Here is a 24,411-nt window from a genome sequence, read left to right on the forward strand (position 1 = left end):
CTGAGAACTGAGGGAGGAGACACGATTTAACCGGAAATAAACAACAGGAAAATCAACAAACAAACGACCAAGTTTTGTTCCCTGAGGGAAGATCGACCCAAAACATCGATCAGAACTGAAATTGATGAGAAATCAGAGACAAGATACAATTCTAGTGAGAGGCCTGGAAAATTTGTTAATTTGGCCTAATTAGTAACTCGTTAGCAAAAAACTTGACCAAAACAATGACTGAGTTTTGTGCGGAGTGATGAGTTCTTTCAAACAAAACAACCGGAACAGAAATCCGTGGAGAACTGATGGAGGGGATACGATTTAACTGAACTGTGGACGACGGACGCCATGGCAACAGCTCATCGGCCTCATGCACAGTGAACTAATTGCCTCCTGTCTCTTCGTTAAGGGGACGGTCTCCAATCCATACATCACAGCTGGTCTCACTACTGTCTTATACAGCTTACCTTTCACTTTTGCTGGGACTTTCCGATCACAAATGACTCCCGAAATCCTTCTCCACCTGCTCCACCCTGCCTGCACTCGCTTTCTCACCTCACTATCGCAGCCCCCATTTTCCTGCACAGTTGACCCCAGGTACTTGAAATCACCAACTTTCTTTACGTCTACTCCTTGCATCTTCACTACACTCTCATCCCCATTCTCACTGATGCACATGTATTCTGTTTTGCTCCTGCTCACCTTCATTCCTCTTCGTTCCAATGCATCCCTCCATCTCTCCAAACCCAACTCAACCTCCTTTCTACTTTCACCTCATATCACAAAATCATCCGCAAACATCATGTTCCATGGTGACTCTCGCTTCACTTCGTCCATCAAGCTGTCCATCACTATGGCAAACAAGAAAGCACTCAAAGCAGATCCTTGATGGAGTCCCACCTTCACCTTGAACCATTCAGTCGTTCCAACTGCACACCTCACTGCTGTTTCACTGTTCTCATACAGTGGTGCTTGAAAGTTTGTGAACCCTTGAGAATAAAGAGAACCCCGTTAAACAAATGAGACAAATATATTATACTTGGTCATTTATTTATTGAGGAAAATGATCCAATATTACATATCTGTGAGTGGCAAAAGTATGTGAACCTCTAGGATTAGCAGTTAATTTGAAGGTGAAATTAGAGTCAGATGTTTTCAATCAATGGGATGACAATCAGGTGTGAGTGGGCACCCTGTTTTATTTAAAGAACAGGGATCTATCAAAGTCTGATCTTCACAACACATGTTTGTGGAAGTGTATCATGGCACGAACAAAGGAGATTTCTGAGGCCCTCAGAAAAAGCATTGTTGATGCTCATCAGGCTGGAAAAGGTTACAAAACCATCTCTAAAGAGTTTGGACTCCACCAATCCACAGACAGACAGATTGTGTACAAATGGAGGAAATTCAATACCATTGTTACCCTTCCCAGGAGTGGTCGACCAACAAAGATCACTCCAAGAGCAAGGCGTGTAATAGTCGGCGAGGTCACAAAGGACCGCAGGGTAACTTCTAAGCAACTGAAGGCCTCTCTCACATTTGCTAATGTTCATGAGTCCACCATCAGGAGGACACTGAACAACAATGGTGTGCATGGCAGGGTTGCAAGGAGAAAGCCACTGCTCTCCAAAAAGAACATTGCTGCTCGGCTGCAGTTTGCTAAAGATCACGTGGACAAGCCAGAAGGCTATTGTAAAAATGTTTTGTGGACGGATGAGACCAAAATAGAACTTTTTGGTTTAAATGAGAAGCATTATGTTTGGAGAAAGGAAAACATTGCATTCCAGCATAAGAACCTTATCCCATCTGTGAAACATGGTGGTGGTAGTATCATGGTTTGGGCCTGTTTTGCTGCATCTGGGCCAGGACGGCTTGCCATCATTGATGGAACAATGAATTCTGAATGATACAGCGAATTCTAAAGGAAAATATCAGGACATCTGTCCATGAACTGAATCTCAAGAGAAGGTGGGTCATGCAGCAAGACAACGACCCTAAGCACACAAGTCGTTCTACCAAAGAATGGTTAAAGAAGAATAAAGTGAATGTTTTGGAATGGCCAAGTCAAAGTCCTGAGCTTAATCCAATGGAAATGTTGTGGAAGGACCTGAAGCGAGCAGTTCATGTGAGGAAACCCACCGACATCCCAGAGTTGAAGCTGTTCTGTACGGAGGAATGGGCTAAAATTCCTCCAAGCCGGTGTGCAGGACTGATCAACAGTTACCGCAAACGTTTAGCTGCAGTTATTGCTGCACAAGGGGGTCACACCAGATACTGAAAGCAAAGGTTCACATACTTTTGCCACTCACAGATATGTAATATTGGATCATTTTCCTCAATAAATAAATGACCAAGTATAATATTTTTGTCTCATTTGTTTAACTGGGTTCTCTTTATCTACTTTTAGGACTTGTGTGAAAATCTGATGTTGTTTTAGGTCATATTTATGCAGAAATATAGAAAATTCTAAAGGGGTCACAAACTTTCAAGCACCACTGTACATGTCTTGCACCACTCTGATATACTCCTCATTCACGCCACTCTTTCTCATACAGTACCATAACTCATCTCTCAGCACTCTATCGTATGCCTTCTCCAGGTCTACAAACACACAATGTAGCTTTCTCTGGCCTTCCCTGTACTTCTCCATTAACATTCTTAAAGCAAAAATTGCATCCGACGTGCTCTTCCTTGGCATAAACCCGTACTGCTGTTCACAGATTGCTACCTCTCTTCTCAATCTCGCCTCCAATACCCTTTCCCATAGCTTCATGGTGTGGCTCATCAATTTTATTCCTCTGTAATTACTGCAGCTCTGTACATCTCCCTTATTCTTGTATATTGGGACGAGCACACTCTTTCTCCATTCATTTAGCATTTTCTCATTCTCTAGGATCTTATTAAACAATCTCATTAGGAACTCCACAGCCGTCTCACCCAAACATCTCCAAGCCTCAATCGGGATACCATCTGGTCCGACTGCTTTCCCAGTCTTCATTCTTTTCATGGCTGCCCTCACCTCATCCTTACTAACCAACTCTGCTTCCTGATTTGCCGTCTCCAGCGAATCTGACCTTTTCTCTCTTGGATTCTCCTCATTTAATAAATCCTCAAAGTACTCTTTCCACCTTCTTAATACACTCTCTGTTTGTCAGCACATTTCCATTTCCATCTTTCATCACTCTTACCTGCTGTACATCCCTCGCTTCCCTGTTTCTCTGCCTAGCTAGTCTGTACAGGTCTTTCTCTCCTTCTTTGGTCACCAGTCTTTCGTACAACTCCTGGCATGCACCTGCTTTCGCCTTCTCTACCGCTCTTTTTGCCTTCTGTCTCGTCTCTCTGTATAACCGCCTGCTTTCCTCGTCTCTCTGATCGTCCCGATTCTTCTTTGCTCGCCTCTTCTCTTTTATAATTTCCTGCACTTCTTTGTTCCACCACCATGTCTCCTTGTCTTCCTTCCTCCTTCCTGATGACCACCCTAGCACCTTCCTTGCTGCCTCTCTTACTAGTACAGCAGTAGTATCCCAATCTTCTGGCAGACTTCCATGACCACTCAATGCTCGTCTCATTTCTTCCCTAAACTCCTTCTGATCTTCAACCTTTTAGTTTCCACCACTTAATCTTTGGCTCCACTATTTCACGCTTCCTCTTTTTCACTTTCAAGCTCATCCTGCACACGACCACTCGATGTTGTCTAGCTACACTCTCCCCTGCCATCACTTTACAGTCTCCAATCTCCTTCAGGTTACCCCTTCTGCAGAGTATGTAGTCCACCTGTGCAGATCTTCCTCCACTCTTAAACGTCACCCTGTGCTGCTCTTTCTTCTCGAAGTATGTATTGACTATTGCCAAATTCATCCTCTTTGAAAACTCAACCACCATTTGCCCTTCCACATTTCTCTCTCTTACACCATATCTGCCCATCACGCCCTCATCCCCTCGGTTTCCCTCGCCAACATGTCCGTTGGAATCCGCTCCTATCAGCTCGCGCTCCTCCCTCTTTCTACCACTTCATCCATCTTTTCCCAGAAAGACTCTTTCTCTTCATTCTCACATCCAACCTGTGGGGCGTACGCACACACAACATTGATTACCACTCCTTGGATCTCCAACTTCATGCCCATCACTCTATCTGACCCCCTCTTCACATCAATCACACTGTTGACCAACTCTCCCCTCAAAACAATACCAACACCATTTCTCTTTCCATCCACTCCAGAAGAAAACAACTTGCATCCACCTCCAATGTTCTTGGCCCTGCTTCCTTTCCACCTCGTCTCCTGCACACACAATGTCCAACTTCCTTCTTCCCATCGTACCTGCTAATTCTCTCGCTCTGCCAGTCACAGGGATCCCAGCAGTAATTGAAAAAAAATAGAGGAATGTAAGAAACTATCAGCAGAGGTCAAGGGGGCTGCAAACCCCCTGAAGCTGTTGAGATTTTAACATTTAAAGATGCTATAGAACACATTTTTTACATAGATTTAACATAGAAAAGCAACAGAATTTAACAATAATGTGTATCTATTTGATGCCATATTTTATAATCAATGACATAAGTGGCAAAAAAAAAATTATTTATAAAAATTAGATGAAAATGTAGCTTTGAAGAATATACTACTTCTAACCTGGACACCGTTCCGCTATCTCTTTTATGGACGATATCTTTTTTCCACGACATATTCAAGGCTGTGAAATTGTAAATAAGAAATCCGAGGAAAAGGGGGGGGTCTGGGGGGCACAGCCCCCCAGCATAAGCCGGGGGTCTGGGGCCCGCAGGGCCCCAGACACCAAGCCATTTTAGGTGTTATATGGTGTATTCTGAGCATTTCCTGCAAGTAAAAAATTGATCTCAACAAGTAAATATTTGACTAGTCTTGGTCTTCATTTTGCCATATAAAATACCTATCAACAGTTTTCTCTTTTAAAATGAAAGATCCATGTAAAATACCTTGAAATATCTAATAAGTGCCTATGTATTTTATCTCTTAATCAAAATAAAAGTAAAAAAAATGTGTAAATAATTTAAAGAAATGTTAATAAAAGAAAACTTTGATAGGCCTTTCAAAATGACTTTGTGAAAAATCATGCTCAATATTTAAGTGAGAGATACCTGCTGTCTTCCAAATTACACTTAATTCTTGTATTATGTCCTGGCTTTTTCCAAGAATCTGTCACAATGTCTCTTGTCTACAGAGCAAAAGTTTAAAAAAACTAATGTTTATCTAATATATTATTTACATCTTTTCTTTTACTTCTGGCTCCTTCTATTCCTCTTTGCATCACTCCCAGCTATTTCTTTCAATTCATCTTTCAGTAAGGCTATTAGTTATTAGTTCTATAGTATTTGCATTCCTCTATTAAAGCTATTTACAAAATGTTCATAGTCTGTCAAACAGCATCTAATGAAAGTCTTTTAATTTTCTTTTCTTTAACACCATCTCTTTCAGTTTTGCAAACTTGTTCTTTTTCATATTTTCCTTCAGTCTGTCTGTGTGTTCTTTTCTAGCCCTCTTTGCATCTCTCAAACACCACCTTAGCTTTCCTTTTTGATGGCATCTTAACTATGTCTGATCTTACACCCTGTAAGTACAGAATTCACGTACGCGGTGCCAGGTCACGCAATAGCTCTTTTTTAGCTCTGTCATGCACTGCTGAGCAGTGTTGCCAGATACTGCTGACATTTTCCAGCCCAAAATATGTTCAAAACCCACCAAAATGCACTTGAAACCGCCCAATCTGGCAACACTGCTCCTGAGTCGCAGTCAAGACGTGTTCCACGCTCAGCTGGCATAAAACTCCGCGAGTCCGGCTGTATTGAGCCGCCAGTCTCGTGCAAGGCGATTAAAACCGAGTAGACCCCCCCCCCAAATGATTTTTAATGCAAAAATAGACGTTTTGTGAAGATGATATTTTCGCGACAGAATCCGCGGAAATTTCACAGCCCTGCATATTGAATTAAGTTCAACGCATTAGAAACAAAAGCACGAACGGAGTTAAAACACATTTTCTAGCAAATGGGCGCAGCCATATTGTTTTCTCGTTCTATCGCGTACAGTCTCGCGGTATTTACATCAATTTAACTTCCGAGTGCTCCCGAATGTCAACGAGAACAAACGAAGCTGACAAAAACATCGCTAAACAAGCAAACCAAATCAGAACGTATTCTGCTGGTCATTTTACTTAAACATATTTTTAACGGATATACAAGAGATTTTAAAAAAAAACAAAAAAAAAACAACTCACCACCACTTTGGCTAGAAAAATAGCGGAATTCTGCTAAATAGCGGACGTCTGGGATCCCTGCAGTCAGTGTTCCCACATTCAGTGTTCCTACCCTCAATTCTAAGCTCCTTCCCTTCCATCTTTCACGCTCTCTCCTAACACGCCTCCCCCCTCTCTTTCTCCTTCTCCGTTTTGGCGCAACAGTAGCACACTTTCCACCGGCACCCTGTTGACCAACAGTACCAGAGGCGGTTGTTGTTAACCCGGGCCCCGACCGATCCGGTATGGTATTTCTCTTTTCAGTCCACGTTAGATTTGGCACAGTTTTATGCCGGATGACCTTTCTGACGCAACCCCCTCCAATTTATCTGGGCTTGGGACTGGCGCCAAGAGTACGCTTATGCACCCCCAGTGGCTGGATTCCTGTACTTCTCCATTAACATTCTTAAAGCAAAAATTGTATCCGACGTGCTCTTCCTTGGCATAAACCCGTACTGCTGTTCACAGATTGCTACCTCTCTTCTCAATCTTGCCTCCAACACCCTTTCCCATAGCTTCATGGTGTGGCTCATCAATTTTATTCCTCTGTAATTACTGCAGCTCTGTACATCTCCCTTATTCTTGTATATTGGGACGAGCTTGGGATCAATAAAGTAAAAAATCAATCTAAACTAGTTCCATTCTGTGCTCAGTCAACCATATCATCACACACACACACACACACACACACACACACACACACACACACACACACACACACACCTGCACCTCAAAACATCCCTTAAGAAAACAATACTTTAGTGAAGGATTTAGTGAAGTTTTAATCCGTCTAAATCTAATCAGGAACTGGTGCTGTACAAAAGGAGTTCAAACACACACCCTCCCGGGGTCAGATTTACACCGTGAGTGCAGTTCGGCGTTCTCCTTTCTGCTCAGTTACTTGTGAAGATGAAGTGCTACGATTATAGAACACTTCGTGCTGGACTGTTCTAGGAAAACCATCAGCTCCAGGGTGTTAACAGCCCGCCCCAGCACTGATTATTTTCCCTGTAACAGCACACTCCCGTGTGGTTATTCCCTTCATACGGCGTTATTAGTATCTATTGCTACAGGTATACAGAAATATACAGGTTACAGTACAGACCATTCACCCTCTTAAAGAGAGAGAGGGAATAAAAGAAGAGAAAATGGGCGTACGGTCTGGAGTAGAGGCTGTATGGAGGAGTAGAAACCAACAGCTGACTGAGAACAGACACCAGGATCAACACCACGATGGGCATCAGCTGGATAAACATGGAGAATCCTCCCTGAGAGAGAGAGAGAGAGAGAGAGAGAGACAGGCAGAGAGAGAGAGACACAGAGAGAGACAGACAAGGAGAGAGAGAAAGGGCAAGAGAGAGACACAGAGACAGAGAGAGAGAGAAAGGGAGAGAGAGAGAGAGAGAGAGACACAGAGAGAGAGAGAGAGAGAGAGACAGATGAATTCCTCACCCTACTGATGAACTGAGTGAAATATTCGGATCACAGTATCGAATCATTTTCATGGATTATGATTTAAATAATAAAGTGACATGGATGAACATAAAGAAAAGACCCACGTACGTCTCCTCGCTCTTCTCTCTCCCTCCTCATCTGCTCCGTCGGCTGAGTGTATCGATCCCGGCCATTAGCAAACGTACTCGCTGAGACACACACACACACAGTTTATTATACTGTTGATGTACAGTACATTTCCATTCATGGTGCCTTAATGGATTTTATTACTGAGGTCCTGTTTATAAACATCACAAATCATCTAAAACAAACAAACAAACAAACAAACTTCTCTGACTAAATGTGTTTAAAAAAAGGCAGAAACGTGTTAATCAGGTCAGCACGCTCCCAGAATTCCCAGAACGCACCAGTCCTTCTTTAAATACCCACCCTTTCCCTCATGTGTGAAGCTGTTTTTAATCCGACGTCCGACTCTCTCTCACACTCGCGCACACACTCACGCGCACACTCGCGCGCACAGCTCTATTTCTACTCTCCGGGCTGAGCGTGCTTCATTACTGCCAGTGTTAAGTGTTTTATGGAAAGTAAAGTCCTGCGGCGGCTGAAACGTTCACGCAGCGGCTCGTTGGGGATGACGGGTGTGTGTGTGTGTGTGTGTGTAACGGTGTTCCTCTGATCACCGTGTTTATTACAGCTGTGCGCCCGCCCCAGCGAGCGAGACCGCGTGTGTGTAAGCGTGTATAAAGTGAGGATCAATGGAGAGACGTACAGGCGGGAAAACCGCCTCCGAAGAACATGTTGAACAGATCCTCAGGCGTGATGTCGGCCTCGAAGCCGCGGTGGAACTCGAATCCTCCGTGACCGCCGTGTCCCGGGCTGCTGGGCTCCTCCCCTCCGCTCACATCGTACTGCCTCCTCTTCTCAGCGTTACTCAGCACGGCGTACGCGTTCCCGATCTCTACAACAAACAAACAAACAACTTCAGTCCTTTCATTGTTCCCTCTCTCCCTTCATTCACACACTGGATCAATCACCCATAAGGGCCTCCAACATCTCTCCTCTATTCACCCCTTCATTCTCCCTCCCTCCCTCCTCACTCCCTCCTTCCATCCTTCCTTCATTCGCACTCCCTCCTTCCATCCTTCCTTCATTCTCACTCTGTCCTTCCTCCCTTCTCACTCCTTCCTTCTTTCCATTCGCACTCCTTCCTTCCTTCCTTCCATTCGCACTCCCTCCCTCCCTCATTCTCTCTCGTGTCTATTGTTAAAAGCGCTATAAAAAAATCAACTTGACTCCTTCCTTCCTTCAGTCACTTCTTCCATCCATCTGCCCTTTATTTCCCACTCCCTTCCTTCCAGTATTCTTCCCTTCATTAATTAATTCCTTTCCTCCATTCTTACTGCTGTCACTTTACTCGTTCCCTCTCTCCCTCTGATCCCAGGTGTACAGTCCGATAGTGTCGTACAGAATCCTGGGTCTTAAACTCACACTATAAGCATCTACACACAGTACACACCCATGTGGAATAAATATTTTGGGAATGTGACTGAAGAGAATCCGGATGAGGAATTACTTTTAAAGGCCTCTGTCGCTCCGGGAGCGTGATTTTTATCCGGGTGAAACTTCAGCGCCAGCTTCCTGTAGGCTTTCTTCAGCTCCTCCTCGTTAGCATCCTTACTGACACCCAGAACCTCATAGTAGTCCTTACACCGCTTTATCCTGCGCACACACACAAGACAAGCTCCAGGAAACACTGTCCGTTTTCACACACACACACACACACACACACACACACCAATCCAAATGAAATCATTCCTACTGAAAATTCCGAGTTGAACTGATCGTAAGATTCCTAAACTGGAGTTTACACTCGGAACTTTGTATTTATATATGGGACATTCCACCGAATGGGTGCCACTTGCTTGCTGTACCACTCCCAAATTAAACTTAATTTGTTATATCTTTTCAACACTGATTATAATAACACACATTTAACTATTCAAAAATGTGTATTGGTCAACCTCAGGCTATGTTATTTTTTTATTTTTTTTACAAGGTTTGGAAGTCAAAGATGGCTGCATAGTCTTTATATGAGTAACAGGACTGAAAGTAACAGGACTGAGTTTTTAGCCTAGGATTAGCTAATACATGGAATTAAGCCACATGGCGTCATCGCTAATAGCATGACCACACTTAGCACATTCTAGTGATTTACCAAAAATCTGTATTTTTAAAATAAACATCATCTAAGAAATAATTTAAGTAACAGGACAGTATGTTGACATTGACCTTATCAAAGTTTAAAAAAAAAAAAAAATCACCAAATATACAGAAAAGTAAATGAGAGAACTAACTTTTGGTCTTCCCATGGCCTTCAGAAGACACAACTGATGTAACTTCCTGTTGAGCATGTGATTTATGGAATGTTCCAAATTTGTCAGATGGGGTAATATGTTTGGGTAACAGGACTGAGTGAAAACCCAGGGACACAACTAAAATGTGTATTTTAACTAAGATATTGTGGATTTCTTATGAAAAAAATATATTTAAACCATGGATAGGATATGGAGTCACACAACAGTGCAAAAGAAATACTGTTTCTGAAGGATTTTAATCATAATATTTCATAGTTAAGTATAAAGTTAGAGTGCGGGGACAGGTAACACATGCTATTTTTCAGTGTTTTAGGTAGTTTTTATTAATCCTTACAATTATATATCTTAAATTTGCAATCAGATCAATGTGCAGGACATTCTGCATAATAAGGAAATGTATTTTAAAGTACATTTTTATGTGCATTTATACATATAGTTTTCTAGGGACGGAAATGGCACCGATTCGGTGGAATGGCTCATATTATATGGAATCTGATCCAAGATACTCGCGCACAGATTGAGGTCTAGTCTCAGTGTTACCATAACAACCGAGTCCGCTGTCTAATCACGCGCGTGTGTTTTTAATGATTTCCGACGCAACAAACCAACAGCAGTGTGAGATTATAAATCCCACAGCATGGAAAAGTCTCTCAGCATTCAGGAACAAATGCTGAAAATCACAAAATGCTCACGTTCTCAAATCAGTAAAACATAAATAATGATGTCACTAATCTTCTGATGTTATTCCGATTAAAATCCGCTTTCTGGGAATCACTGCACCAGGAATGCAGGGGTTATTTATATTCCATTACAGACACTGATCAGATGCTCTTATCCAGAGTGAAGCACCACAGCAGCCTGGGGGGCAGTGAGGGGCCTTGCTCAAGGGCACTTCAGCCATTCCTGCTGGTCCAGGGAATCAAACTGGCAACCTTTCAGTCCAAGAGCTGCTTCTCTAACCTTTAGGCCACGGTTTCCGAGTCTGCTGATTTTTTTAATCAAAATTTGTCGTTTCTTTTGCATTTGTGTTGAATTTCTGGTGCAAATTAAACAGTGAACTTGACCGAGGTCAGTTTGTGTCACTCAGAATGTTAACACCACACACACACACACACACACACACATCGCAAGACAGACAGACAGCAATGCCACTGAGAACAGAGAGATTGAGCCACATTAAAAGCTCCGGAGAGTAAATTAGAGCTGAATGAGTTTCAGAGCGCCGAGAGATCAGATGCAACACACACTGCATGTTGCCTGAACAGGAGACTGCACCCCCTGGGTGTGTGTGTGTGTGTGTCTGAGATGGTTAATAAGTGCGCTAATTACCAGCTAGACTAACGCTCACTACGAACTCTTCATTAACTCACCATCCTGATACACGAACTCTTAGAACTTCCAACCTCCATCTCGGAAAAACCCAAAGAAAACGCCACTTCACTTTGGAATTCCCACTCGGAAAGTTGGGATTTTGGTCCATGACGTGATATAAAGTGTAAATAAAGCATCACTTCTCTAATTGTTTATGATCTGGTTAGGTCTGTCACTCTGAACACACAGCTTTCAGAAAGTAAAGACTTCAGGAACATTAACTTTAGCTGGATAACGTCATGATGATAAAAAACACAAAAACTCCATGTTTCCCCCCCACTTTCTAACTCAAACACACCACGGCTAAAAACAACAATGTAACTCTGAGCGCCGACTATAGAATTCCTTGCCAAGTCGAATGCAGCGTAAGCCATCTGATGGGCGGCGGGGCTAAGACAGGTAAGGAGTCCTTCTGTATCTTCATTCGAGGTTTGCTCAACAGAGACTCATTACTGAGTCATTACAGACTCGGTAAAGATTCATTAGAGACTTGGTACAGATTAATTAGAGACTCATTACTGAATCATTACAGATGGTTTTGGTTAGAGATTTTTTTAAAAAAAGACTTCGTTGGAGATTTGGTCCAGATTTTTACGAGAATCTTTAATGAATCATTAAAAGATTAAGTAAAGATTCGTTAGAGAGTTGATACAGTTTTGCTACTGATTCATTAAGGAGTCATTTGAGATTCGATGGAGGTTTGTCAGGAATTCGGTACGGATTAGAGCTCGACAGAGAATCATTAGAAGTTTGAGGAACATTTCATTAGAGATTCTGTACCGTATTGTTACTGATTCATTCAGGATTCATTTAAGATTTGGTACAGATTCGTTAGAGATTCATTATGTACAGAGAGTAATTAGAGATTCGGTACAGGTTTCTCCCAGAATAACTGCAGATTACAGAGAGATTTATTACAGACTCACTTTTCAGATTCACTCAGACTGGTTTAATAGAACAGAACCTGAGATTAGATCTGGCCACATCCTACAGAGTCGCTACAGCTGCACTGCATGTTTGGACTTTGTCACTTTGTTTTAAAGCAAAAGTTCATTGTGTGTACACACGATTGTGCGAGTCCTGTTCCAAATCCAACACCTTCTCCGTGACTAATACACTGACGAGTGTGTGTGTTAGTGTTACGGAGTGAGAGAAACTAGTAATAAAAAAAAGTGTGTTGGTCCGATTCCTGGAGGTTGGGGAATAAATGATTCGGTCCGAGTGAACAAAGATAGCGTACTGTGTGTTTTCAGGCTTCTGCAAAGTACATCACACACACACAGTCAGGAGGACCAGGGGGACGTTGAGGTCTCGTAGACCCGAGTCTCAGTGTTCACTACAGTAGCTCAGTAACTCCAAAGGGACATCAAACTCACACACACACACACACACTCACAGGCCAAAAAGTGTGTGTGATGCAACATGATGTAACAGAAAATTATGAGAAAACATGATCTTCAATGTTTAACCTCCTAGGGCTTAGCGGTCACATGCGTGGACAGCACTTTATGGAAATTCGGAACAAGAATCCACATATGTGGACATACTTTTTCTCTAAAAGTACATCTTATCAAAAGATGATGCTTAGTTTTTATTCTAATCAGGTTCTAATAAGCCCAAATAGCAAAGAGAAATAAAAAAATGCATGTAAAAAAACAGCTTGGGCCTTAGGAGGTTAAGTGTCTGAGGGTGCATCGCTGTCGCGCACTATGCAGGGTGTATAAGTAAGGCGACAGTGTTTCCCTATGAAGTGCGCATAAACACTGAAGGGTAATGAACTTGTGCCTTGGCTCGAGACCCAGTGTTCACAATAACAGCAGTGTGTGTAGAGTGTGAGAGTATTAGATCCTGGATTAGATTAAACACTACACACCATTATTCACTGTGTGCTACCTGCTTAACCACACACACACACACACACACACACACACACACACACACACACACACACAGTCTCCTGCTTTCTCTTGTCTCCTCTGCGTGTGTGTGTGTGTGTGTGAGAGAGAGAGAGAGAGAGAGAGATCAGGTGTCCTGCGTAGTGTCAGTGTGAACATGACATCACGACAGCGTTGTATAATTTATCCCCGAGTGCAGCGTGAGACTCGACCACAGCGTGGAGAAAGCAGAGAGGCTCCGCCTCCTCACCATCCAGCTCCGGATCCTTTTCTAATTCAAGGTCACAGTGTAAAAAAGTGTGCGCTGTAAAATATATCATTTACTGTTTTTCCTGTACGGTGAGAAAAGCAGGGACTGTAAAAGGCTGAAACTGGGAGATGAACAGTTTCACTCAATGTTCCTGCCTCAGGCGCTCGTTACACTCGTTAACGCTGAGCGCTCCTTACACTCGTTAACGCTGAGCGCTCCTTACACTCGTTAACGCTGAGCGCTCCTTACACTCGTTATCGCTGAGCGCTCGTTACACTCGTTATCGCTGAGCGCTCGTTAACGCTGAGCGCTCGTTACACTCGTTATCGCTGAGCGCTCGTTATCGCTGAGCGCTCGTTACACTCGTTAACGCTGAGCGCTCGTTACACTCGTTAACGCTGAGCGCTCGTTACACTCGTTAACGCTGAGCGCTCGTTACACTCGTTAATGCTGAGCGCTCGTTACACTCGTTATCGCTGAGCGCTCCTTACACTCGTTATCGCTGAGCGCTCCTTACACTCGTTATCGCTGAGCGCTCCTTACACTCGTTATCGCTGAGCGCTCGTTAACTGAGCGCTCGTTACACTCGCTATCGCTGAGCGCTCGTTAACGCTGAGCGCTCGTTACACTCGTTATCGCTGAGCGCTCGTTACACTCGTTATCGCTGAGCGCTCGTTAACTGAGCGCTCGTTACACTCGTTATCGCTGAGCGCTCGTTAACGCTGAGCGCTCCTTACACTCGTTATCGCTGAGCGCTCGTTACACTCGTTATCGCTGAGCGCTCGTTAACTGAGCGCTCGTTACACTCGTTATCGCTGAGCGCTCGTTATCGCTGAGCGCTCGTTACACTCGTTATCGCTGAGCGCTCGTTATCGCTGAGCGCTCGTTACACTCGTTATCGCTGAGCGCTCGTTAACGCTGAGCGCTCGTTACACTCGTTATCGCTGAGCGCTCGTTAACGCTGAGCGCTCGTTACACTCGTTAACGCTGAGCGCTCGTTACACTCGTTAACGCTGAGCGCTCGTTACACTCGTTAACGCTGAGCGCTCGTTACACTCGTTAACGCTGAGCGCTTGTTAACGCTCCCTTTCTCAGTTTGAGAGACTGTTCGACTGGTTCAGTTCCCAAACTGGGGATTTACAAAGGAGAGAAAATCCAAATCTATTGTTTCATTCCTGTATTTTACAGATTAATGTTAGAAACGTCAAAGACGGATTTTGTGCTAATATTCGGAAACATTTCTGCGAGTCACCTTCACACAAGCTGTGTGTTTAAATTACGTGTTATTTTAGTCTTTTACTCTCCCGAGTCCTGACACACTGCACTCGCAGTCTTCCTCCATTAAACACACGAAGGCGGAGTTTTAAAAACCGACCGAAAGCTCCGTTCCGTGTCCTGATTTTCTGGATCAGTAAAGACTCTTGAATGTAAGGTCAGAGTTTTGGATTTGAGACTCGGATCACGACGACAGTGCAGAGTTTTCACAGAGACCCAGAGCTCATCGGTGTTTAACATCACTGTGAGAAACGTTCTACAGTCTGACTCAGAGACCTGAAGGATGCAGATGATTGGACTCTGATGTGCCGTAGAGCGAACGGCGCTTTTAATATTCAGGAAGATAAACAGCGAGTGTGTGAATAATAACGTCTCCTGCCCGGAGATGATGTTCGAGTGGTTGGTGATTGAAACATCAGCCTCAGTCCTGAAACACGTGGAGCTGTAATTTACACTCGTTTATGTGGATTACTGAGTCACGGACTGATAGAGTCAGTGCAGGTGGAGTTTGCTAATGTTTACATCAATTAATAAAATGTGTTAACTGTTACTTCACTAGTTTATCAACATGAAGCTTAACATGTTAATGTACAACAATTATAAAATATTAATTTGTTGTTTTAAGTGCATTATTATTATTATTATTATTATTATTATTATTATTATTAGCAGGAATATAAGCAGAGAGAGATGTGAAACGATTGATCTGACGTAATGAGTCACATGAAATTATTTGGCTCACCAACAAGAATTGACTCCCAAACGACTCCTTTACTGCCTTCATCAATCGCTGTCCATCTTAAAGGAGAACTGAAGACAAATTTATTAAATCAACATTCTATTTCTCATTTTATTAAATACAGGAATGCATGTTTGATCGCTATTTTGTCGCTGCTATAGCAAGTTCTGAGTGTGTGAAATCTGCTCTGTAATATATCAGTCCGTATGTCAAAGCGACGGCCGTAAACGAGATTCGTTGAGACCTGTGCGAGACATCGTAGGACGGAAGTAAAACGTACAGCGGAAATCAAAGTCACCAACATCTGCCAACGTTGTCAAAAAGACACGCACGCCCTCTTTCGAATGCTGATGCAATCAAGCCAGAAGTTTTGTTTGTTTTGATAGCAATCAGGAAAGTTTGAAAAAAGTCGGCAGTAATCGTCATTTAAACTCGTTTTTGTGCAATACTTTGTTTGGAAAACAGTTTTCAAAATGGTGGCACTGACACCTGGCTGACACTTCTTCACGTTTTGAAGTCTCGCACAAGTCTCGTGAAGATCGCGTGGATAAGCGACGCCTGCCGTGGACCAAACGAACTAAATTCAACACGGCTAAAAACCCAATAGGCCGATAAGTATAATATTTAACTGCAATTAGTTGTAAATAAGAGTCATGATATAAGGTTACTAAAACCCAAAATGTAATTGAATAACACGTTAATTAAGAAATAAAGCAAGTTTAAAAATGACTTCAGTTCCCCTTTAAACAGTCATTAATTTTTCACATGAATGTGGAACGCTCCTAAATTTCCAGTTACAGCATGAAAGCATGCGACGATGAACGCGAGAAGATGCTCAGTGTTCACATCAAAGAATCAACTTGTTCACACACACGAACTCTGACCTCTGCACTCCGTCCACCTGCTCCTTGGTGAAGCTCTTGGACAAGTCGCTGTTTGCTGATTCCTGGCTCTGCTGCGGTGGAGGCGTGGCCGTCGTCCCGGTTCCATTCGCGGACTTCCTGTGGTACGCTCCTCCATTACCGGCCGAACTGCCGTTCTTCAACAACACCTCCAACAACACTGCATTAAGAGACGAAACACACACACACACACACACACACACACACACACACACACACACACACACACACACACTACATCAAACACCAACACAGAACAGGCTCTTTGCAGGCCTGATACCATATCGCAGCTCCATACTGGAGAGCAAGCGTTCAGAGAAACAGAACCCTCGACAGGGTCAGGAACAAAAGGTTTCAGCACTTCATCTCTTTCCTTTTCAAGAAGAATTATCAACGTAGTTCTCAAAGTTTATTTTAGACTCATTTTTACAGGAAAAATTATTTTATCACAAAAGGTATTGACATTTGGATCTTCACGGCCAAACAGCGTGGCGACTTCACAAGGTACGTCCACCAAAAAACCCTGTAAAAGCGCGTATTGTAATTCTAACAGCTCAAACAGCTCCATAATAAAAGGTTTCAAGGTGTAGAGTTGTGTTTGTAAGGTTTAGCTTCATCTTGAAGAAATAAACTAACAATATTACCACAGTGATGACACAAAGCTCGGCTTCCCGCCTCCTCTCAGCTCTTTCCACCTTACCTGCGCGTGTGAGACAGGTTTCTAATTCTAAAAATCCAAATCAGAAATTTTCTGTAACTGTGCAATTTGTTTTTAACTGGCAACAAAATCCACAAAATCAACAGACTTCACTTTTATTAAGTTTAAATCTCACTCGGTGAGATAACGCACACACGGTAGAGATACGGATACTAGTCAACAATGTTTGTTGCCATAGCAACATGAATCTTGCTGTCTAAAAAGATCGCTTTTCTCAGTAAATAAAAAAAAGGTCACATAAAATTATCAATATAAAAGTTTGTGTCATCATCATCATCAAGTAAACTGTTGGTTTATTTCTTCAAGATGGAGCCAAACCAACCTTACAAACACAACTCTACACCCTGGAACCTTTTATTAAGGAGCTGTTAGAATTACAGTACGCGCTTTTACAGGGTTTTTTGGTGGGTGTACATTGCGAAGTCGCCGTGCTGTTTGGCCGTGAAGATCCAAATGCCGTTCGTTAAGTCAACGCCTTTGCGATAAAATTATTTTTGCTGTAAAAATGAGCTGAAAGTAAACTTAAACTACGGTAACAATTCTTCTCGAGGAAGAGATGAAGTGCTATAAACTGCTGAGACTTTTGTGCTCGACCTTGTTGAGGGTTCCGTTTCTCTGAATGCTTGCTCTCCGGTATGGCGTTGCTATGCGGTATCCAAGCACATGACCTCTAGCTGCAAAGAGCCAACTGGATTACGGCTGAGAAAACAAACAAACAAACTAAACAAACCCCCCCCAACAAACAAGAGAACTTCCTGTTCAATCTTGAGAAAGTCCGTTCACATGACACACTGCTGTCACGTGACTCTTTCATCCAAGATACTTCCTTCAGTCATTAAGATTCATTCTGAGGAAGCTCGGCGTCGCAAATGTGGACTTGAACACTTTCCTTCCTAAAAAACCAGAAGTGATTTTTCACTTCTTTTATTCTGAATCAAGTTGATTCTTTTGAATCATATGCTGTTCAGTTTCATACTACACATACACTACCGTTCAAAAGTTTGGGGTCACCCAGACAATTTTGTGTTTTCCATGAAAAGTCACACTTTTATTTCCCACCATAAGTTGTAAAATGAATAGAAAATATAGTCGAGACATTTTTCTGGCCATTTTGAGCATTTAATCGACCCCACAAATGTGATGCTCCAGAAACTCAATCTGCTCAAAGGAAGGTCAGTTTTATAGCTTCTCTAAAGAGCTCAACTGTTTTCAGCTGTGCTAACATGATTGTACAAGGGTTTTCTAATCATCCATTAGCCTTCTGAGGCAATGAGCAAACACATTGTACCATTAGAACACTGGAGTGAGAGTTGCTGGAAATGGGCCTCTATACACCTATGGAGATATTGCACCAAAAACCAGACATTTGCAGCTAGAATAGTCATTTACCACATTAGCAATGTATAGAGTGGATTTCTGATTAGTTTAAAGTGATCTTCATTGAAAAGAACAGTGCTTTTCTTTCAAAAATAAGGACATTTCAAAGTGACCCCAAACTTTTGAACGGTAGTGTAAATAAAATCAAAAAGCATAAAGGTGCTGTCTGAGGGGTTTATAGGGCTGAAGACATCGTCAGAAAACTGGTCAGAAATACTACAATGAAAAAGAGAATTAAAAAAAAAAACTAAAAAAAACACTTGAACACAGAAAACTGAATCAGCGCTTAATAAAACGATTCCTAATCACAAATCATATCAATAACTAATTTAAAGCATTGTGTGTGTCGCATCGTCTGGTTCTTTTCTTCATCCAAACCTCCAGACGTGCTTTGGTTCAGAGACTCCTCTGTCACAGAGCACTGACACTGGAGACTCCTTCCCTAAACACTAAATAAACATCTCCTTACAGAAAACTGCACCGTATAATAAAGATTATTTATAAGAGGAGCGTCGTGTGACACGGCCTCTGAAAAATAAATCCTCTGAAATAAAACGTCCACCATCAGAGCTGGTGATGGGTTCCATCAAGAACTCGAAGGAGACAGGGTTTGGGATGCGTTCGGCGAGAGAGAGGAGTCGATAAACACACACAGGAGGAACCGGTTCTCCACAGAGAGGATTAAAATGTGAGTAGATCCTCATCAAGCTGGAGAAAACCTCCGCCTGTGTCGTCACATCTCTCAGCTGAGCGCAAACATTCACTTTCACTTTCTTCATTTAGACAAGAATCTTAAATTTCGTTTTTGCTGAAAAATGCAGTTATACAGGGTTAGTCAAAATTATGTTAAACACTTAAATGGAAGAAACCATTTATTCACAAAACATACATCATATGTGCGAGATGACTTACAGGACGGGCTCAAGCTGTTCAAGCAACAGTACCATTTAAAGCCCGAACACACATTTCACAGTCACAGCGCACCACACATTCAGGAGAAAAATAATCCATTTGTGTTAAAGTGGAACTGAAGTCATTTTTAAACTTGCTTTATTTCTTAATTAACGTGTTATTCAATTACATTTTGGGTTTTAGTAACCTTATATCGTGACTCGTATTGGCAACTAATTGCAGTTAAATATTATACTTATCGACCTATTGGGTTTTTAGCCGTGTTGAATTTAGTGCGTTTGGTCCACGGTAGGCGTCGCTTATCCGCGCGATCTTCACGAGACTTGTGCGAGACTTCGAAACGTGAAGAAGCGTCAGCCAGGTGTCAGTGCCGCCATTTTGAAAACTGTTTTCCAAACGAAGTATTGCACAAAAACGAGTTTAAATGACGATTACTGCCGACTTTTTTCAAACTTTCCTGATTGCTATCAAAACAAACAAAACTTCTGGCGTGATTACATCAGCATTCGAAAGAGGGCGCGCGCGTCTTTTGACGATGTTGGTCGCTTTGATTTCCGCTGTACGTTTTACTTCTGTCCTACGATGTCTCGCACAGGTCTCAACGAATCTCGTTTACGGCCGTCGCTTTGACATACGGACTGATATATTACAGAGCAGATTTCACACACTCAGAACTTGCTATAGCAGCAACAAAATATGCATTCCGATATTTAATAAAATGAGAAACAGAATTTTGATAAATTTGCCTTCAGTTCTCCTTTAACATAATTTTGACTAACATTGTATTTGAGTCACATTTTAGTCTTTTTCTTTTGTTTTCGTCAAGATTTAATCAGTGGAACTCTATTTTAATTAGAGTGTAAATTTAGTGATGATTTGTTGTAAAATGTGTCCTGTCGCTTTAAGAGGGGCTGCGAGAGGAGGGGCATCGCCGGATGTGTATCTGAAATGTGACTAGTGCTGGTTATCACACGAAGATGGAATGCTATACACCGTGGTGATGATGATGATGAACGCCATTTGCATATAAAGACATTACTTCATTCAGACCAGCGCTTCCTCTGCGTGCGTGTCCTCTATCTCGGACCCGTTAGAATCCAGGTGCTCTGTGAAAGCCGTGCGAGTGGTTAAGCGAGAGACCCGGATTCTCTCACTTCCCAGCCGCAGTCAGGACCGTGACACAGGGACTGTAACGGACGGTCAGGGATTTTGCTGAAGCAGATTTCTCCTGGCTGTAAAAGTTCCCTTCGAGACGCAGTCGAGGTCGTCTGCCTGAACAGAGCCAGCGAGTCCGTTTCGTCTTTATTAGTCAAGACAAAATGAACAGATTTCACCGTAATTTCAATCAATCAAATTTTATTTATATCGCCCTTTACAATAGCCAAAAGGTACCCAAAGTGCTTTACATCAAAGCCATAAAACAGAACACCAAAACACATAAAAACACAGGGTTTGAGTGCGGAAGGTGCCATCGTGCTGCAGATTACCAAAAGCCTTTCAGAAGTACATGAAACAAAACAGACGAAACGAAGCACCCCTCAAAAACAAGACTCCCCTAGTCAGGATTGTACGCCAATCTAAAAAAGTGGGTCTTCAACTTTGATTTAAAAAGGCCGAGATCAATAATGGTGCGAATGTCAGGGGCAGATTGTTCCACAGTCTGGGAGCAGCGACAGCAAAAGAACGATCACCCCACTGTTTATATCTCGACCTTGGAACTTCTAACAGAAGCTGACCCGAAGAACGCAGGGCCCTACCATGATCACGAATAGTTAAAATCTCAGACAAGTAAGAGGGAGCCAGGCCACTGATGGCATTAAAAACAAACAGAAGTTTAAAATCAATTCTAAAATGGACTGGAAGCCAATGGAGTGACGACAACACAGGAGTAATGTGTTCACGTCTGGACGTGCTTGTTAAAAATCGGGCCGCAGCGTTCTGTACAAGTTGAAGACGTAAAATTGAAGACTGGCTGAGGCCAACATACAGGGCATTACAATAGTCCAGTCTCGAACTGATAAATGCATGAATTTCCTTCTTGAGATCCTGCCGACTGAGAAACGGCTTCGCTTTAGCCAAAAGACGAAGTTGAAAAAAGCTCGTTCTAACAACAGAACTAATCTGTTTATCAAATTTAAGCCCACTGTCAAATGTTACCCCAAGATTTTGTACAAATGGTTTAAAAAAGGGGGGCCAGAGTACCAAAATTTGTTGTAAAAATATCTGACGTGGGTGACATGCCAAATAAAATACATTCTGTTTTGCTGTCATTCAAATGCAAAAAGTTCCGTGCCAGCCACTGCTTTACATCAGTAATACAATCCGGTAACTTAGTAAGCGCCGTATTTTCATTGGGTCTCATGGGCAAATATATCTGCAAATCATCAGCATAAAAATGAAAAGACAGATTGTGGTTTTTTTTATAATTGATCCCAGAGGTAACATGTACAAAGAAAACAGAACAGGGCCGAGAATAGAGCCCTGTGGCACCCCACAAGAAAGGGATGCATATGAAGAACAGACGTCGCCAATCATCACAGCAAAGCTCCTATTTGCCAAGTATGACCTAAACCATTGGAGAGCAGTGCCACGAATGCCAACATACTGCTCTAGGCGAGATACAAGGACTACCATCGAATATTTATCATCATTTACACTGTCGCTATAATTTAGTCAGGAAATAAAAGGTCAACAGATCTTCATCATCAGAGTATTCACTGACAGAATCAACACGGCACTGACCTGGATTTTAATAGAGCTGTGGAACCTCACACTCACACACACCATGTAAACCTGACCTCACCCAGTACATGACATTTAAATGGTTTCAGTTTTAAACTGGTAACTACTGTGCAGGAGAATTGTTTATAAAACACTCATCACTGACTCTCACAAATATCTCTGGTACAGGAAAGCGTTCACAAATCTACGTTTATTTATCTGAATGACAGGCGGCATGTAACGATACATCATGTGACGATAAACCGCAATACTACTTTATCACAAATTGAATCTATTAAATAAATTTTTTTTAAAAATCAATGGTGATCGTCAGGCTGCGTAATTTTAGTGTTTCCTCACTGTAACTGTTGTTTAGACATCAGGGGGCGCAATAATGTACAACAGCAGGAGGAAATACGTGTGACTTCACTGTAGGCGGAAGTAACAGCTCGAAAACACAAAACAGATGTAAAGTGTGAAAGAGCTGCTGTGTGATTGTGTACAAATAGATTTAATAAGAAATCATCTCTCTCATTTACAGACGGCTGAAAGATAAAGAAAAGAGACGCAAATTGAGGCAGAAAAGGAATATACATGTTATTAGCTTTTCATTGTTAATAAAATTAATATTTTAGTTCATAGTCTTATATTTTACTCCAACCTTTACAAAATATGAGTAAGTAATTATTGTTGGTGATTAAGAAAATGAAACAAAAGGGTTTTTTTTAAATTTAACAAAAGGAATATTTAAGTTGATAAAGAATAGGAAAATGTTGCTTTTTTGCCAATAAATTTCTCTTCTTTTTATATTTTTTCAAAAATATTATGAAGTGAATTGAATCATGCACGGCGTTAACTGTTGCATGCCTAGTGAATGAGGCTTTAGATAATTAAATACCAAAGTATTTACATCTTTAATTTAAAAAAAACAAACAATGTTTATCGATTTAAAGGCTTTGACAGAACAGTTTGCTTGAAAATTTATTTTTAAGTGGTTTGATCATGTGGTCTCAGAAAAGCCAACAGGTTTAATATCATCTTTCAGCATAAAATCTAACAAGCGCAGCCATTATAAGCATTCAGGGACTCTCTGTAATAAACTTCTCATTAGGTTAAAGAATGAAGATGGAAAATCTCTTTTTTTTTTTTTTTCCCTACTGACAGGGGCTTCAAAGTTTGGGAGAATAGCAGGGTACAAACAATTTACAGCAGGGTGCAAAATGGTAAAATGTCTGCCAGCAGCAGACATAATGCACGCAAAGCGTGCAGGGATGGATGGATGGATGGATAGAGATATGCAAGTACGAATTTTTAATGGGGCGGGATGGTTTGGAACAGGCCATCTAAGGCTACATTTACATTACGTCGAATCAGCGGATCATCAGATTAACGTTCTTAAAACGATTCGCGTTTACACTAAAACCGTTAGCCGTGCACACAGCAACGCCAATACGCGGATACGCTCAGCTCTGCAGGCATCCTGCGCTCCAAATCACTCCGCCCTGAACAGCGAGTGCCCTCTGGAGGGTGCGCACTCCGGCCCTGCGCAGCTCACAGAGCGCGCGAGTGAAGCGCACAAGCCACGATTCGGGACTGAGCCGCTGTGTGTGTGATCCCAGCGCAGATCACTTACCACTTGCAAGTGGAAGGATGGCAAGCCTAAAGACAATCATAACTACACAATGGGCAGTATTTGCATCAGTATTTGCAGTATTTTCATACTTTTATACTCTTTAATGAAAGGTGATACAAGGTGGAAGTCTGCGCCGTTTTTCAGCAGTCGCGTCACATGACCAACGCCAGCAAATCAGGAAGGTGGATGTCACAGTGACGTTGTCCAATGACGACGCCAGCTAGAGCTCAGCACAGCGTATCCGCGTATCTCAATGTTTACACAGCACCGGACCAGACACGATCTGGATTGAATACGTGGACGCTGGCGGATTCCCGTTTCCCGGCGTTTCCAGGTGGTTTAATGTAAACGGACAGTGCATCCGCGAAGAAAATGAGACAGATACGGTCTAATGTAAACGTAGCCTAAAATTGGGATAACATTTACCCGGGACAGGTATTTGAGGCGGGTCGTCTAGCTGAAGCTTGATTAGCGTCGTTATGCACGCCAGTGTTTCCCACAGAAATTTTGGAGACTATGGGGGCAAGCCATGG

General features: G+C 42.3%; 1 protein-coding gene across 1 annotated transcript in view; it reads right to left on the reverse strand.

Moving 5' to 3' along the window:
- dnajb14 (DnaJ heat shock protein family (Hsp40) member B14) overlaps nt 1–24,411 on the reverse strand; it is a 33,201-nt gene that overhangs the window by 1,773 nt on the left and 7,017 nt on the right. Inside the window, exons 2-6 of the mRNA XM_060926604.1 lie at nt 16,500–16,677; nt 9,284–9,429; nt 8,480–8,668; nt 7,819–7,898; nt 7,414–7,523 (exon numbers count right to left, since the gene is read on the reverse strand). Coding sequence (XP_060782587.1) covers nt 7,414–7,523; nt 7,819–7,898; nt 8,480–8,668; nt 9,284–9,429; nt 16,500–16,677 — 703 coding nt within the window. The remainder of the gene's footprint in view (nt 1–7,413; nt 7,524–7,818; nt 7,899–8,479; nt 8,669–9,283; nt 9,430–16,499; nt 16,678–24,411) is intronic.

This window comes from Neoarius graeffei, chromosome 7 (genome assembly GCF_027579695.1).
Source record: "Neoarius graeffei isolate fNeoGra1 chromosome 7, fNeoGra1.pri, whole genome shotgun sequence".
NCBI lineage: Eukaryota > Metazoa > Chordata > Actinopteri > Siluriformes > Ariidae > Neoarius > Neoarius graeffei.